This window comes from Phaethon lepturus, unplaced genomic scaffold, assembly GCF_000687285.1.
Source record: "Phaethon lepturus isolate BGI_N335 unplaced genomic scaffold, ASM68728v1 scaffold5315, whole genome shotgun sequence".
NCBI classification, from domain to species: domain Eukaryota; kingdom Metazoa; phylum Chordata; class Aves; order Phaethontiformes; family Phaethontidae; genus Phaethon; species Phaethon lepturus.
The window spans coordinates 67,178-82,954 of NW_010542528.1; the positions used below are offsets into that span (position 1 = coordinate 67,178).

At 42.1% G+C, this 15,777-nt stretch overlaps 1 protein-coding gene across 1 annotated transcript in view; it reads right to left on the reverse strand.

The window, feature by feature from the left end:
• UNC5C (unc-5 homolog C (C. elegans)) overlaps positions 1–14,557 on the reverse strand; it is a gene marked incomplete at its 3' end in the record, with an annotated part of 80,452 nt that extends 65,895 nt beyond the window's left edge. Inside the window, exons 1-3 of the mRNA XM_010288048.1 lie at positions 14,549–14,557; positions 14,016–14,082; positions 13,093–13,314 (exon numbers count right to left, since the gene is read on the reverse strand). Of these exons, the coding sequence (XP_010286350.1) occupies positions 13,093–13,314; positions 14,016–14,082; positions 14,549–14,557 (298 nt within the window). The remainder of the gene's footprint in view (positions 1–13,092; positions 13,315–14,015; positions 14,083–14,548) is intronic.
• Positions 14,558–15,777: the final 1,220 nt, after the last annotated feature.

A 15,777-nucleotide genomic window follows, 5' to 3' on the forward strand; every position in this document is an offset into this window, starting at 1 on the left:
CTGCTAGACAGGCACAGATGCCCCCGATTGCACGCACCCCCCCAAATCTCCCTTCCTGCTGTGCGGTGGGGACACAGGGCAGGAACGGTGTTTCTTGGTGACGTAGAAGAGGCTTTGGGGAGTCAGCAGCCACACAGCTCTGGGGTAGGGGGATTCCTCCACACCTCCATGCAACGCATGCTGCTATAGAATCAAATCATACGGCATGTGACTTGGAAAACCATGGTACGTCCCCATGCAGATGCTCAACCTAGACATAGAGTAAAATGCGGTGGCTTGCTCAGTCCTAAAATAAATCAGTGCCAGTCTGAGACAGTCCATGCTTTCTGACTCACAGTTTCTTCTTCTAGCTATTAGGAGTAAGAAAGGGACGTGAAGGAATACTTTTTGAATGTTGCTCAGTCAGGACAGATTTGAATGACGTAAGTATACATGCTTTTTATGCAAGATGAGGGTGGAGGGAGAATCCTGATACCAAAAAAGAAAATTTGAGTTTTGCAATAATTTCAGGAGGGGCTGAATTATCTCCACAGGGTTTGGCAAAACGGATGAAAGCATCTTCAGTTCTCATAGTCCCCATCTGTCTTATATTTCATCCAAAGCTTCGGCCAAAAATCTTTAAAACAGCATCATATTTTTTGCTTCATGAAAGTGGCCAAGACCATAAACCGAAGTGGTATGACTGTAAACAGACTTAATAAAAGGTAAACAGATTGCTTTCTTATTATGCAGTCCTTTGTCATTAGACTGTTCTCTGATGGTAAAACTTAAGTGACCAAAGCCAAGAATTATGACCTTTTAACTTACTGATAGTCCAGAATGACCTGTCCAATTAATTTAATCACTCATCACGGGTGCTATAAACAACCTGTCTCTGTAGCAGAAGGCTGATCACTTTATTTGGTGAAATAACGTTTTTACAAAGGTAAAAATAAAATCAATGGTATGTCAGAATTGAAATTTATTTACCCTTTTGCAGAAATGGATCCCTCACAGTCAGGGGAGTTACTCTGCTCAAATACATCAGAGTACTTAAGCTATGGAATTTGGTGTTTAAAAAATTAATAAATAGGCTATGCACATGAAGAGACTTCAAATATTAAAGTTCTTGCTGAGAAAAATGTACTCTGTGCATCCTAATGGGACAGAGATGACTGTGCAATGGCACGTTTTGCCTATAGCTTATTTTCTATATAGAGTATCTGTAACCTTAACAAAAGATAGATAGACAGATAGTTATCTAGAGATAGTTTAGACGAGCAAACAGCTTTAACACCCAGTAATCCTTCAGGCTGTGATTGCATGCACCTGGTTTTGCCTCAATACTCCTTTTCCGTAAAGTGTGGCTGGCTGGTGATATGAAATGACTGCATGAAGACAACAAACAATTTTCCACAAATATTACCTTAAATATTTAAATTAAAGGCTTCCAGTTATTTTTGCTCTCTTCCTAACTTTCTCTTTAGGACTTTAGGAAACAGATACATTCTTAACTCAAATTAATACAGGTGAAGGCAACAGCCTAATAAAGTCAAGCTTGCACTGGTTTGCATCAGTTAGCTATGGTATCTAGTCACCAGCTAATGGTAGTGAGTTAAGATAAAAACCCAGCTCCCCCACTATATTTTAACTGACTTACACAAAAATTAGAAAGGGCTGTCTTCAGAGGGATTTTACTTTGAACTGTAATTAAGAAACACACATTCTGCTTGGGTTTTATTTTCTTTTAGTGAAAACAGGCCTTTTTGTTCTTTTCCCATTAACATCTGAAGAACCAAGTTGTGTAAGATGCAGGGAAGATTTCAAAACTGAGTTCTTGAATGCTGGTGGAAAACAAACCGTGTGTCCAGGTCCCTGTCAGCGTGGCGGAGGTGGGCAGTACTGCCCTGTGGGCTTGTCCCCTTGGGGAAGGTAGAGAATAGCCCCTCTGCTATCTCCCCCCTCACCAACCTCGGCAGCTGATTGCTTTACATCCGCCTTGAACTATTGCTGTTTAATACCTCAGAACAGCATTGCATTGCTTGTTCTCAGCCTATAAACAATTCAGAGACAAAGGAAAAACACCTTCCCCCTTTTTTTTTAATGGAGACTATTTTCTGCTTGATGGCATTTTTTGTTAATATGCACAAATTGCTCCAAAATGCGTTGCTCTCTTCCATGTGTAACTATGTGTGCCTATTGTTGCCGCCTTCTTTTTTCCCTTCTCCTGGTACAAAAGTAATAATCATGCTCTGGTGTAGCAGGATGCCAAAGAAAACCTCACTACAAACATATATTTACGCTCAACCATGGGCATTATAATTTCTGAACTCACATAGGCTGAGGTCTAGGAGCAGAAACAAATGTGAGTTGAAGCATCTTGACCCAAGTCATCCTGACACTAAGTAACCCCGAGCGGCGGCACCCAAGCAATTCTCTGCCAGGCTGGTGCTACTTACAGGGAGGAGGAAGAAGAGAGGTCATCCGCACAGGAAAGCATGAGTATGAGCTCTTAGCAGCTCCATCTTTTGGGTCAAAGCCCAATCTTCCCTTCTTTTGGTTGAGGCACGTGCAGCTGAGAAAAGATATTGGTGGCTTGGTTTTTTTCAAGGGCCAGGAAAAAAACCATGCCAATGGTTCATGTTTTACTTATAGCTGCAGTTGAGACTTCACAAAGAAAATCTGTGCACTTTTTATTTCTGGTTCAGAGGATTTACATGCTCTTTCTAATGATCTGGGCCTTCAGCAGTGGGTAATGCTTCCCAGTCCCCAGCTTAGTGCTCATGCAAAATTGAAGCACTTTTGAGGCAGTTTAGAGCCTACAGATGAATCTCAATGTGCAGGCAAAAAGGAATAATGATTGTTTAGCACTTCACTAGAAGAAGCCGAGGAAATTATGGAAAAAAAAAAAATCTATTGAACTTCAAACATCTGGGAAGCCAACTGAGAGCATCTGAATTCTGAACAGCGTGTTTACATTCCCTTTGCATAGTGGAGGGGGGCAGGGAAATAAACAATAAATGGGTTTGTGTGTAATTTTTAATATAAAAATATACACCAAGTTGTTTATGTTATTGACTAACTGACATATACGTGCGTGTATATATAAAATATGTATCTGCACATGTACTTACGTATCACACCCACTCTACGTGGTTTTGAGAAGCAGAGACAATGTGAAAACGCCTTATTTCTATGAACTTGATGCAATGACACAGTTCAGTGGCTGGTGCAGCTATTGTGGGAACAAGGACAGTCGCAACGTGACACAAGGGGTCACTCGGGAGCCTTTCTCAGCAGTTGTTTTCCTTTTTTTTAGTCGACGATGTGCAGGAACAGCAGGCTGGGGGAGAAGTGTAAAAGCCCCACTGCTTTTTGCCGTTGTTTTTCTGCATGCTGGGGATGCCATTTCACAGCCGACTTTGGTATCTTGAAAAAAAAAATTAAAAAGAAGAAAAGAAAAAGGCAAGAAGCTGCTTTCAAAGCAGCTTTGTCCAGTGCGCTGTCAAGTGAAATGACTTTCACCAGACAGAAATGAAGCTTTGGGAATTTACTGTCTGCTCCTCTATCCAGCGTGTTTTCAGGGCTGTGCCAGGGCAGCAGTCAACACACCGGCTCCTGAGCACCAGGAGATTTTCCTTGGTTTGTAGCGAATAAAAGAACCGTCGCAGGAAGGCGTGCGAAAAGGCAGCCTGGCGGGCGCAGAAGTCATTTGGTGTGTACATGTTTCTGGAAACAGCACAGCTCATGACCCCGTCAGCTACAGCGAGGCACCAGGGATGCGAGCAAGTTGCTCTGCAGAGCCATGCGACTTTGAGATGAAAAAAGACCTTTTTCATTATGTAAGTAAATGCCACCAATAGCATCCTTGTAATTCTGGCTGCCTCTTTTTTTAATTTTTTTTTTTTCTCTGCGTACCCACTCTGACTGAATGCCAGTACCGCTTTGCACCTCACTTGAAGAACAAAAGGATTAAAACTAAACCTCAAAGTGAGCCTGATCCACTTCTAGGCATTGTTATTCTTCAGGCCTGGCAATCCTAACTCCTCTTTAGAGGAGGGCACGGCAACCGACCCAAGGCGCAGCATCAGCGCTCATTACAGAAACTTCATTTATACAAGTCACTGGGAAGCCAAAAGAAGCAATCAAGCAACCACGACCCTCTCTCAAAATCAAAACATGGGTGCAAATAACAGTAAAGGCTGCGAGGGCCTAAAGATCAGTATTCAAGGGGAAGAAGACACACAGAAGAGTCTGACAAAAGACTTCCTTTCTGCTCTCACAATCAAAATATGAAGAGGGATGAGAAGTTACGAGGAATTGTGAAAGGCATCCCATCAAAACCTGATGAGAAAGAGCTGTACATAACCTTGCCAGTGAATGGCAGTCCTGCTGGTACCTACCTCATCACGCTGCTCATTTACGTACGAATGAGGAATGCGTGGGAATGAGAAAACAAATGCAAGCGGTGAGCCAGCAAAGGCAGCACAAAATTAGATCCTGTACGGGTCAGAGCTGCATGTGACAGCCACCTCTCTTTCCTTTCCCTTACACGGTAGAGATGATTTGGAACCCTACCCACATAGTGAAAAAAGCCTCACTAGGGTTTTTCCATATAAATGGTGCTTTTGGGGGGGGGGGGAAGAATGTCTCCAGTCTTGTTTTAAGCAACAGGAATTCTTCTACCTCCCTTCAGAGAGTGATTTCACTGCCTGATGAACTAATAGAGAAAAAAGTAGAAGATATTAGTCAGGTAGCTGAGATACAAGCTTACACAGACTTCAGGGGACTCAAGACAACACCACTTCAATGTCTTGTCCAGTCATCAAGAGCCTGATGTCTCTAAACAGGGCTAGACTACAATTCCAGTGACTGCATCAGACTGTAACTTGTTCTCAACAAAGAAAAAGTATGATATAACATGGACCTTCCATTTCCCTGATTATTTTTAGGGATTTTTGCAAAGAAACTACAGACCTATTAGTCCTACTCATTCTCATATTTAATTAACTGAAACCCCTACATTTATAGGATGCAAATGTTCCTGCCCTTGCACTGCTGGGGTGCTACTGACTGCAGCACTTTTGTTTGACAGCTCACAAGACCTTGGCTTCTGCTGTTCTTTTCTGCCATTCCTGTATCCAGAAAACAGTTGTTTTCCATTTAGGCCAGCAGACACAGGATGGAGACTGTCCTTTGGGACTCGCTTCCAAACCAAGTTGACATTTATTGGCCTTTCAGGCACCAGACCGCCCTCGCTGCGGGGGCTCCAGATCCCACACAAAGGGCGTTCAGCTCCAAAGGAGCCAGGGGACACGGATGGAAAACGGAAGCATTGCTGTGCAAAGCTGTGGTTAGTCTGAAGCTGTGGTGGGTGGACTGATGTCTGAAGATGTCTTTTGGGGAATTAATGGGATTACACATGTGTAACAAAGGGTTTAATGAAGGAAAAACTTGGAGGGAAATAAGGTGTAGGCTGGAAATATTCAGAGGGGTATCCTCAAACATTTCAGATGAGTGCATTAAGCATCAATATTCTTCCTCTTATTATTTTAAATAACTTTATTTCCTGTCTCAGATTTGTTTTTCTAGAAGCCCACAGGAAACCTTCAGGACAATTAGGTGAACAGCTGCAGATGGGAAGTTAATGCTGCAATAAGAAATGAATAAATATCCTAAAGCTTTTATCTTTTGGTCCCAAAGCACTTTGCAGAGGTAAATAACAGAGACGTTGAGTGATTTGCACAGAGATACATGGTGAATCCACAGAAAATTTGGAATAGGCAAATGATCCTTCCCATGGACCCGTCATTACTCACAGGAAGATCGTGAGCAGGAGTAACTTGCAGGAAGAGTAGCTCCCTCTGGGGCCCCTGCTAGCATCCCTGAATACCCTGAAGGATAGAGCAAGCGCCAAGGCTCGAAGAGCCCGGCTCAATCAGCTTAGCAGCATGAGGGCAGAGGGTTCACGAGGTCCATGGCCACCACCTGTCAAGGTGGCGGGGCACCCATCCCCACAGGCCAAAGGGCTGCTGGAAAGGACAACATTGGCACAACAGGCAGGTGTCAATGGTTGTGAACACTTGAAGAAGGTGTCTACATGTAAGAGCTTGAAGCAGCCTTCCACAAAGACTTCTAGGGACAAAAATCCCATATAAAACAGTTTGATTAAAGAAGAAATTAATGATGTGTGAATATATGTTTTATAAGCCTGTTATACGTAGTGAATACTACATTCAATGGAGTATAAACTCAAAAACCCCACAGTCTTTTCACAGAATCATTAAGGTTGGAAAAGACCTTTAAGATCACCAAGTCCAACCATCAACCCAACACCACCATGCCCACTAAACCATATCCTGAAGTGCCATGTCTACATGTTTTTTGAACACCTCCAGTGATGGTGACTCCACCACCTCTCTGGGCAGCCTGTTCCAATGCTTGACCACTCTCTCCACAAATAAATTTTTCCTAATATCTAGTCTAAAACTCTTTTGCAGGCTTCTATACAGAAAGAGAATCTTCCTGGGTTTGGGGATGGTTTGGTATGGCCTATAAGCAGATTTCCCTCCAGAAGCAAATATCTGGCCCAATGTTGTTATTCTGTTTATAAAAATATTATTTCCTTTCTTTAGGTCAGGACTGACCTCTGTGATTTCTCCACTCACTTCAGCAAAAATAAACACCATTTTGAATTTGTCCTAGAAAATGGTGATTCTCTGCCTCTGTGTTGCTTCTGAAGTTTCCAAGCTGGCTCTTTTTCTATCAAAGTATACTGATTACTCAAGATGAAAGTGGAAAATTTGCCTGCTTGCAAAAAATGTTTGCAGCAGCTTTGCTGTCGGGTATTCCCTTGATCTGGGCGTGCTGAGGACCATGTTCCTAGCAGCTAATTTTGAAGACACAAACTGCAAGAAGAGAGAACTCCTCTTGCAGTGGTGATGAGCATGGGGTTCCAGAGCTGCCCGCCAGGACACAGGGAGTGATAGGAGGACAGAAGATGGCCCGAGCAACATGTAAAATGGCTGCAACCTAAATGTCAAATAGGAAAAAAATGTGGGTTTGTTCATATACTTTTATGCAAGTAAACAGACTGCATTTCCCTGGAGAATTCCAGTTCTTTGGAGAAATAGAGTTGTCTGCTCCTTTCTGTATCAGCTGCAGCCTTTCAGACCACACATATAAACATGTTTCACTTACAGCATCCTTCCAAAGAGGGGACAAACTTTGAATTACTAAAGAAAATGTGCTGTAGTATTAATTCTAAGCCACATCTCAAAACTATTAATAGAAGCATTTGGGAAGAGATACATAGACGCGTTTTTAAATTTCCTTGAAATGAGTTGGATTAGGGCAGGGTATTGAAGGAGCAGAGCTAAAAATTGGCAATATGTTGCTGAGAAATAATTATTTTGAATCGGGGTGCTTGATGTTTGTAATGGATTTGATCCAATGATAAACGGAAAATAAAATGACTTGTGACAACAGTGGAATGAAAACAATCCTTATTTATGATATGCGGCTACCCTTACTAACATAACCCCGAGGTATTCTACCCCAGAGAGTCAAAATATTGCAGGCTCAGTATAACTGCAGCATTTAGCATCACCTGTCATCTCCTTAGTGAAGTTAATAGGGAAACTGGCCACACTTGTTCAGAAAAATTGCTTTTTTCCTTATCTTTTGGACTTTTGAAAAATAATACAGAGAATTAGGAGGCTACAGCAGGTCAAGAAGCAGCAAAAAGAGATTAAGGAAGGAAGATGTGCAGAGAGGGAAAAGAGCATTAAGGAAAGGAAGATCCGTGGGTCACAGAAAATAAGTAAAATGCACTCCTCTCCCTGAGCTGTGCTTACATGGAGGCAGAGAGCATCTGAATTTCATATTTGGGCTCCAAGTTCTTCAACACTGGTATTCAAATAAGTGCTGGATTTAAAAGTAACAATAGTTTTTCTTATTTATAAAAAATACTAAGACAAACGAGCACAACCGCTCAAAATGAAAGGCTACATGATGATCTTTGCTGTATAATCAAATTTCCCACCTTAAGCAACTTCTGAACAAGTTGATGGGGCTTTTGTCACTAGGGCAATGCAGCCTTCCAAAATGTGGTGTCACAAACACTAAAATAAAGGGCTTTCATGAGATGTGCATACAGAGAGGAAGATAAAATGATGGAGCACGGTGTGCTGGAAGTGATTTTTCTGCCTCTATACATGGAGCCAGAAGACAGTCCCTGTGGAGGCTTCCCCACTGCTGTCTTGGCTGCAGCACCTTGTAAGAGCTGTTTTAAAGGCAAAAGGGCAGACATCAATCTTTGATCTTTCTGTTGAGAGGGTGATCTATTAAAGACTTAGCTAGCTGGGTACCTACTCCCTCGACAGGCTGCCAAACCCATTGCTTAAGGTAACAACCTCCTACTTGCCAGATCAATGCTGACCCTACGTCAAAAGCTCAGTCTCCTTTCATCAAATCTGCGAGTCATCCAAAAATACTTTATTAATGGTGAAAGGTAATGGTGGGAGGTAAGCATGGGAATCACAGTGGCGGCTGTGTAAAGAAAGTGAAACAAAGAAGTCTAAGATTTCTGTCTGAAAAGAAGAGCATATTCATCTGCCTCAGTGCAGTTTGATAAACCCTCTTAATCAGACAAAAATCTTATTCTGAGCCAGATTCTAATTTTATCATTTTCGTTGATTTGTGGGGAGGTAGAGTGTTGAAGGGGTAGCCAAAGGGAAAGTCCTTGGAGCCACATACCCTTGCTGAAGGCTGGGTGGCACCAGGGATGCTCCTGGGGAACATCAGGTCTTCTGAGAGCCCGCTTCTGCAGGCAGAACATGGGAAAAATGATTGGCGACTTCACCTGCTCCTTAACAGAGCCTCCCTCAGCATGCCTCTCCTCTGAGACTGCACTGATAAGCCTGTTCATTTTGCATTAGCTGGGGCCTCAGGCCAGGCTCAAGAGTCCTTATTCCATCTTGCTGCTATTTGGGAACACAGAGGAGGTCATCAGCAAACTCTCTGAGCCCTCCGTTCCCTATTCATCCCAGCAAAAGAAGACAGAAAGTGTAGGCAAACAATAATGCTGGCTGAATTGCCCAATATGTCTATTTAATTAGCACTTAGAAGAGTCCCAAATATTGTTTTCTACTTCCTTGAAGGAGAGTGAAGAAGAACATGTCACTGGCATTGCAGAGGGCAAGAGGGGTTTTATAGATCATTTCACCTTAATAGTCATGGAAACTACTACAATGCATATCCAAATTGAAAAGACAAAAACAAGGTCCCTGTAGTCCTGATTTTTCTCTGTTGTACATCACTGGGATGTGGGGTTTGATTTAGCAGCATTTAAACCTTCTGGACAAATGAAAGGGGTGCAGGACACTGATTTTCTATACATCTGCAACTCTCCCACCACTGCAGAATTGGGGGGTGTGTGTCCGAAAATATTTCTCCATAAAAAGCACACATGCAAAATAAAATCTTTTGCCATAGTCATTTTCAGAGGTACAGTAATTTGGAAAATGTGCACAAATTGCTCTAACAATTATTGATGCTGTTGAGCTTCCTGCCCTGTGACAACAGAATTTTCTTGCCCCCTAAAGCATCAGTTCTGCAGGGTTCCTTTTACCTTTGTTGCTGTTACCTTTTATGACAGTCAGTCATAAAATCAAATGTGTTCCCTCAAAACAACTTTCATCTTTGTTTTTTATAAAACCAGTGTTCTCATTCTTTACATACATTTTTCCACATTAATGGAAAAAGTGAAAACATAAAAAAGACCATGCCCTGCCTTGTATTTCATGTACATAGGAAATGAAAGAGTCAAAGATGTGCACTAAAGGTTTTCAAAGCACCCATTTGGCTTCTTTATGAAAATGCTTAGCTTTTTCCATAAAGAAGAAATATTCCAGCAAGTCTGAGGATTAAAAAATAGAATGTAATGGTGTTCTGTGTAAAGCTTCTGGCTTCTCAGACTCAATCTTTGGAAATTTTTTTGCAAGGCTCTCTCTTCAGGCTAATTTAATTAAATAAAGTGGTACTAGAACACCCTGTCACTATTACTGTTCTCATCCTCTCCAACCAGAAGGCAACAACTCCCACAGAGTCCCTATGCATGTTCTTTACAGCAATGTTTTACCTACTGTTTAAAAATATCCCACAGTGTGAAGTGCATATAACTATAACTCTTATTTTGTACCTTCTCTCTGTTACAAAGAAAAATAAATATACATAGGAAAAAGATATAAATATTTATTCTCCTCTCTTAAAAATTACCCTTCTTAATATATTCAACATTTCTATCTAGCAGCTATCTTCAACGAGAGCTCGGCTGCACTCTCATTCCATCTCTTGTGCCCCTGCTATCGCTGTGCTGTTGTCTCTGGTTTTATCAATGACAGAAACAAATTTGCCTTATAAGAAGAGTTAATCATCTCTACACAGATTTCATTCCTAGGCATGGGCTCAAAGTCCATGAACACATAATCTTTTGCAAATCAAAACCTATTTCTCTCTGCCATGCATCATTTACAATCCCAAGATGATGTACCGCTAGCATCCCACCTGTATTTTAGTCCTCTTTCTTCCTGATTACCCATCCTTTAGAAAAGAAAGCACAAGTGACCTTTACTTTTTTCCTCTCATACATTTTACTGTCTGTTTGTCTGGTTTTCCTTTGCTTTGCTTTTCTACCTAAAGAACTGAAAGAGAAAGCCTGGTTCAAAAATGGCAGCAGTAGACCACCTCAGCATGGTGATCTTCATATTTAGGCAGAACAGACCTTAAGAACGGTGAAGTATCAGGAAAGAAGAATGCACCCACTTTTCAGTTGCTGGGATTACACAACTGACCCATCAGAAACACTGTGTAACCGAGATCCCTTTGAGCCCTGCGTTACCCATGTAAAGGCGAGACCTAACCTGGTTTGTGGACAACGTTTCCAGCCTCTCTAACTGCAAGCCAGAAGCCAGCAGCAGCGTAGGCTTGGGCTGCCGTCCTTACGCCACCCCTGAGCAGCTCAGTCCCTTCTGCTGTGCCCTAGGTTACAGCTACTGCACTAGCTAGTCAAAAATAGCAAAAGAAACTAAAATAGCCTCAAAAGTGGTAGAATCAAAGGGCTTTGCCAGCCTGACTGGTGCAAGCTGCCAAGCCAATACCTCCTTCTTCAGGCAACAGAATGAATTCTCAGAGTCACTGTCTCCTGCAACTTCTTCTCCAGATCCATCTGCATTGGATGTATTTTCCTGAGTTTCCATTGCTTTGAAGAAGATATTATTTTACCAATACCTTAAACACATTGTTTACCCATTTCTATACTAACTATGTGCTATAAGCCCTGGATTCGCAACCCACTTACAGGAAGGTGCACAAACACTGTAAGAGTGCCATGCATTAACCAACCTTTTGGCAACAACCAGATTGACTGACAAATTTAGGTTCTCTTGACAGTTTCATTTATAAGATATTAGTATGACTGGGTTTGTGGTTCTTGTGCTAATAATCTGATGTGCACAGCTTTTGACACCCTCCTTCCCCCCAAAGTCCAGTAGATTATGTGAATCTCCAACTGGATATGGGTTTCCTTTGCACATAATTGCTGCTGTTTGTTATGCAAAACATTTGTCCTCTAATATATTCAGATGCATCTCTTTTCAAGACTGGCCTTCTACATTTGTAGAATGCAATTTGCTTTACAGCATCATGAAGTTTTTCTACAATGAGATTTTTGAGAAAAAAGATTTCATTTTTCACCAGTAGTGAAAAATTTTAGCTGCAGCTAAACACTTGCATGTTTCTGAATGCTGATGTCAATACAGGCTTAAAAAATTATCAGTGATAACTGCCCTCCTGCTTGTCCTTCTTCATTCCAGTGGACTCTCACAGATGAAAAAAGTTCAACACATATTAAGTAACAAAAATTTCTTTTTTTGTTTTTCCTGCTGCAGTCAACTTGTTGGAAAAGCCAGTTCTTACAAACAAACAGGCCCACAGTTTAATACAGATTTTTTCTACAGCCTTTCTTCCTACACCCACCTTCTCTTTTTCAAGCTGAGAGCACCACAGTACCGTTAAAAGTTTATGCTTTTGATCTCTGTGCAAATAAATGAGCTGAAACAAATAAAACCCCGTTCACAAGAGACCTCCAAGACATCTGGTGGAGTTATTTTTCTAAATAATTAGACCAAGTGGTGGTTTAATTCCCAGATGAAAGGTAACTTCTTGCTTGGTACCCAGTTATTTCTCAGAGCCACCAAACCAGCAGTAAGTCCTGCTTCACTCCTTGCATGTGACTCAAACTCCAGTGATTACCAGTCTTCCCAAATGGCAACAATCATATCTTTGTTTTATGCTGGTTTATTACTCAAGGGTTTTTTTGTTTGTTTGTTTGTTTGTGGGGTTTTTTTTGTTACTATGAGGGTCCTAATTTTCTTCCATGAATGCCAGTGGGATTTCTGGTATTGACTGAGGAAGGATGAGGCTCTTGGCTTTTTTTTTTTTTTTCCCCTCCCTCACTAACCTACTGTAGTTCTCCTTCATACAGGCTCTATGGAGCAGGCAGAAAAGTGTAATGGAATAACAGCCAGGTGCTTGCTCTGGATCAATATACTGCTCTAAACTGTGCCCAGGTGTGCTTTCTCCTTCTTTCTTGCTGGAAAGTGATTAAATTTCTCCTTTTTTCTCAAATCTCCCCAAGAACACGTCAATCTAGGAACAACCCAATTGCTCTTCAGCACTTTGGGAAGAATGTGGTTGTCGGTCTATGACTACAGTACAGTGAAACACTGGGAATTTGTGACACTGGGGAAGTGAGCAAGGAGTAGACCTGGCTGAGAAAACAATTCTCTTTTTTTTGTGTACAGTTCGCCTGGGTCCTTTTTGTTTCAAACTCAGGCAGGGTGCTTTACAATCACGTTTTTCTAACTGACCTGGACATAGACACCACCTCTGTGCTATGACAGCTAATGTTCAGTAATGCCAGACACAGAATTCCCACCTGTATCAAGAGTAAAGAAAAAGGGCTTCCATACGAAATAGCCGCTAGATTACAACAGTGGGCTTGATATTAGTGCTTTGCAATTCTCATCCCTCCATGACGAAACACAAACTCACCAGAGGTTTCATCCACTCTCTCGTCCACCACATGGTCCTTCTGATGAACCCATTCGCTGTTGCACTTAAAATAGATCTGCGTGGCTGGGCTCGCTTTGCAGTACAGATTCACGGGCTTGTTCTTCACAATGTAAGCCTCTTCGGGTTCGATGAGGAAGTGGGGCAAGGGCTCTGGAGGATCAGATGGAAAGGTTTCTGGAAGTTCATGAAAAAAATCATCATCTGTAGAGAAGAGACAAAAAGGACAAATGAAACAACCAAAATTCAGCTGGCAAACACAAGCACTTTCTGAAAATTTCAGAAGGAGCACAATTTTTGAATAAAATGTTATCTTATGAGCATTCCTAGACCGAGGCTTAAAAGCACTGCTGTTTTCAGACTAGAAGAAATTGTTCTTTACATCCTGAGCTCTCTTTCCTCTATGCGATGTGACAGGGATGCACACATTCACACGTCTGGGAACGGTCCTTTGTTATCATCACCGGCAACACTAGCAATAAAGCATTATGTTAGCGCTTGGGAGACTTGCCTGCAAAACCGTAAAAAGAAATAATAGAAACTTTTGGAGGCTTCAAGGTCACACTTTTCAATAGTGACTTATCGCACTGTTTAATCAAGTGCATGCACATAGCTAGTATTGGCTGAGGCTGGTACAAATAGGAAATAGCACCTTTCGTTTCAGATGAGCAATTTGAAATTTGCTCTAAGGGCAAAAGACTAAACGCAAGTCCAGTCTGCGCCTCTTTGTTCAAACTCCGACTCTCTTGCTGAGACTGCTAATGAAGGTGCTAAGCCGTGCTTTATTTACTTCATTTGTAGCACACTGGTCTGTGCAGTCCTCACTACGGAGAGGAGCCGGGAGCCGGGACATGGGGCAGGGCAGCTGTGAGATGGTGACATTTTGGGCCAACACAGACACATACTCTTCACGTAAGGAACCTCTGCACCTCTCTGGTGCTGCTGGTAATGAATAAAGTTGACGTAAGAAGTCTGGACAAAGAGGAAAAGAATCCAACGCACAGGAGGCAACACTGAAAACACCCAACACACATACTTTCCTTTCTCTCTCCCTCCCTCTTCACAAACCCCCCTGCCTCATTCTGCAGACAAAGTCTTCCACATCAGAAAGCACCAACACAGCGGAGAATAAACCTCTTCCCATCCACCTCCCCGCCTGCCGTCACTGCGCCAGAACATCCAAGAGGCTCCCAACGGCAATGGGGTGGGGGGCCACCAGCTAGGACAGACCCACCAGCAGCAAGCCAACAGTCCTGAAGGCTTTACTCAATCTCCCCCTTCCTGCCTCTGAGGCAGTTACCATTACACACAGTGACGGACACTGCTGCTGATCAATAAAACACCACAGAACATCAAACTAAACATACTGTGGAAGGCTGGCTGTCTTCTCCCTGCCAGTATTCTGAAGATGAAATGTCAGACGGCTACCTCCCCGTACCTGAGACATGCCTGCGCAGGCTGTGTCCAGAATTACAAGAGGCATGAAAGGCTCTCCTTCCAGCTACTGCTTTTGCAGAAAGACGAGAACAGGAACAGAGGAAGGAGGCAGGTGGGGAAGGTAATATGGTACCCATCCGTGTAGCTACATGGAGGTAGACTGTACGTCTTTATCAGTGACGGGAATACCTTACACAGCAAAAGATTTTGTGAACCTCTTGAACTATTTATGAAGAGAACATATGTTCACCTTTTTTGTTTTGTTTTGTGTTTTTTTTTCTGTTTTTTTTCTCCTTCATATTAATTTAAAAATTCTCCCACCTTTTTAGGTGTCTCGTTTTACAAAGAGTAACAGGTCTGACTCACTACTGCATCACTCCCTGAGAGTTAACAGAAGTGAACTGGTTCAATGATAGAAGAAAGGGCCACTAAATAAGGCCTGACATTCTTCTAGCAAAGGGAAAATCTGTGACATGCTATAACAGTTCCATTCCTATCTCCAACTAATCATCTCTGAATACTCCAATTAGATTTAATTTTTACCATTTTCCCATCCTTTTTTTTTTCTGCAGTTTCCTTTTCACTCTGACTACACCAGCCTCCTTTTTCTGCAATCCCATCTCCTCTCCCCATCAGGTATTTCTTCCTTGCTCCATTTTGCTCCCCAGTTTTTTCCAAACAGAAAGACGGGTTACAATAAGTTAAAGGGAGTCCACATTTGGTTTCATGAAAACGAAATATGTTTGAACTTGAAAGCAAGAGACTTTTCAGCATTCCTCATCCCCTTATATCCAGATCCGCCCCGCTTCCCCACTCCCTCCCTCTGCCTCTCGCACACGCTGCTCCATAGACATACACAACACAGAAACATTAGAGATGAATCATTTCCCCTCAACTGCCACAGGACATATCTTTTTCTTCTGGTCATTTAATTGCAAATCAGCGAGCAGACAGATGGAAACTAACAAAGCACACATATGTCTTATAATTAAACAAGTATTGCTTCACTAATTTCTGGTGACTGGAAGAACAAATGCATTTATTTTCACCACTAGATTTCTGCGCATTATCAAAGACAATACTTACGCTACCTGACCAATTAACTGCATCTTATAAAAGATGTAACTAGAAAGCCCAAAAGGAGGGATCAGCTAGCTGTGGGAGAAAAAAAAAAAACAAACGTGGTTTTCAAAATTATTTCTTTAATCAGCCTGGAGAATGCGTGTGGGC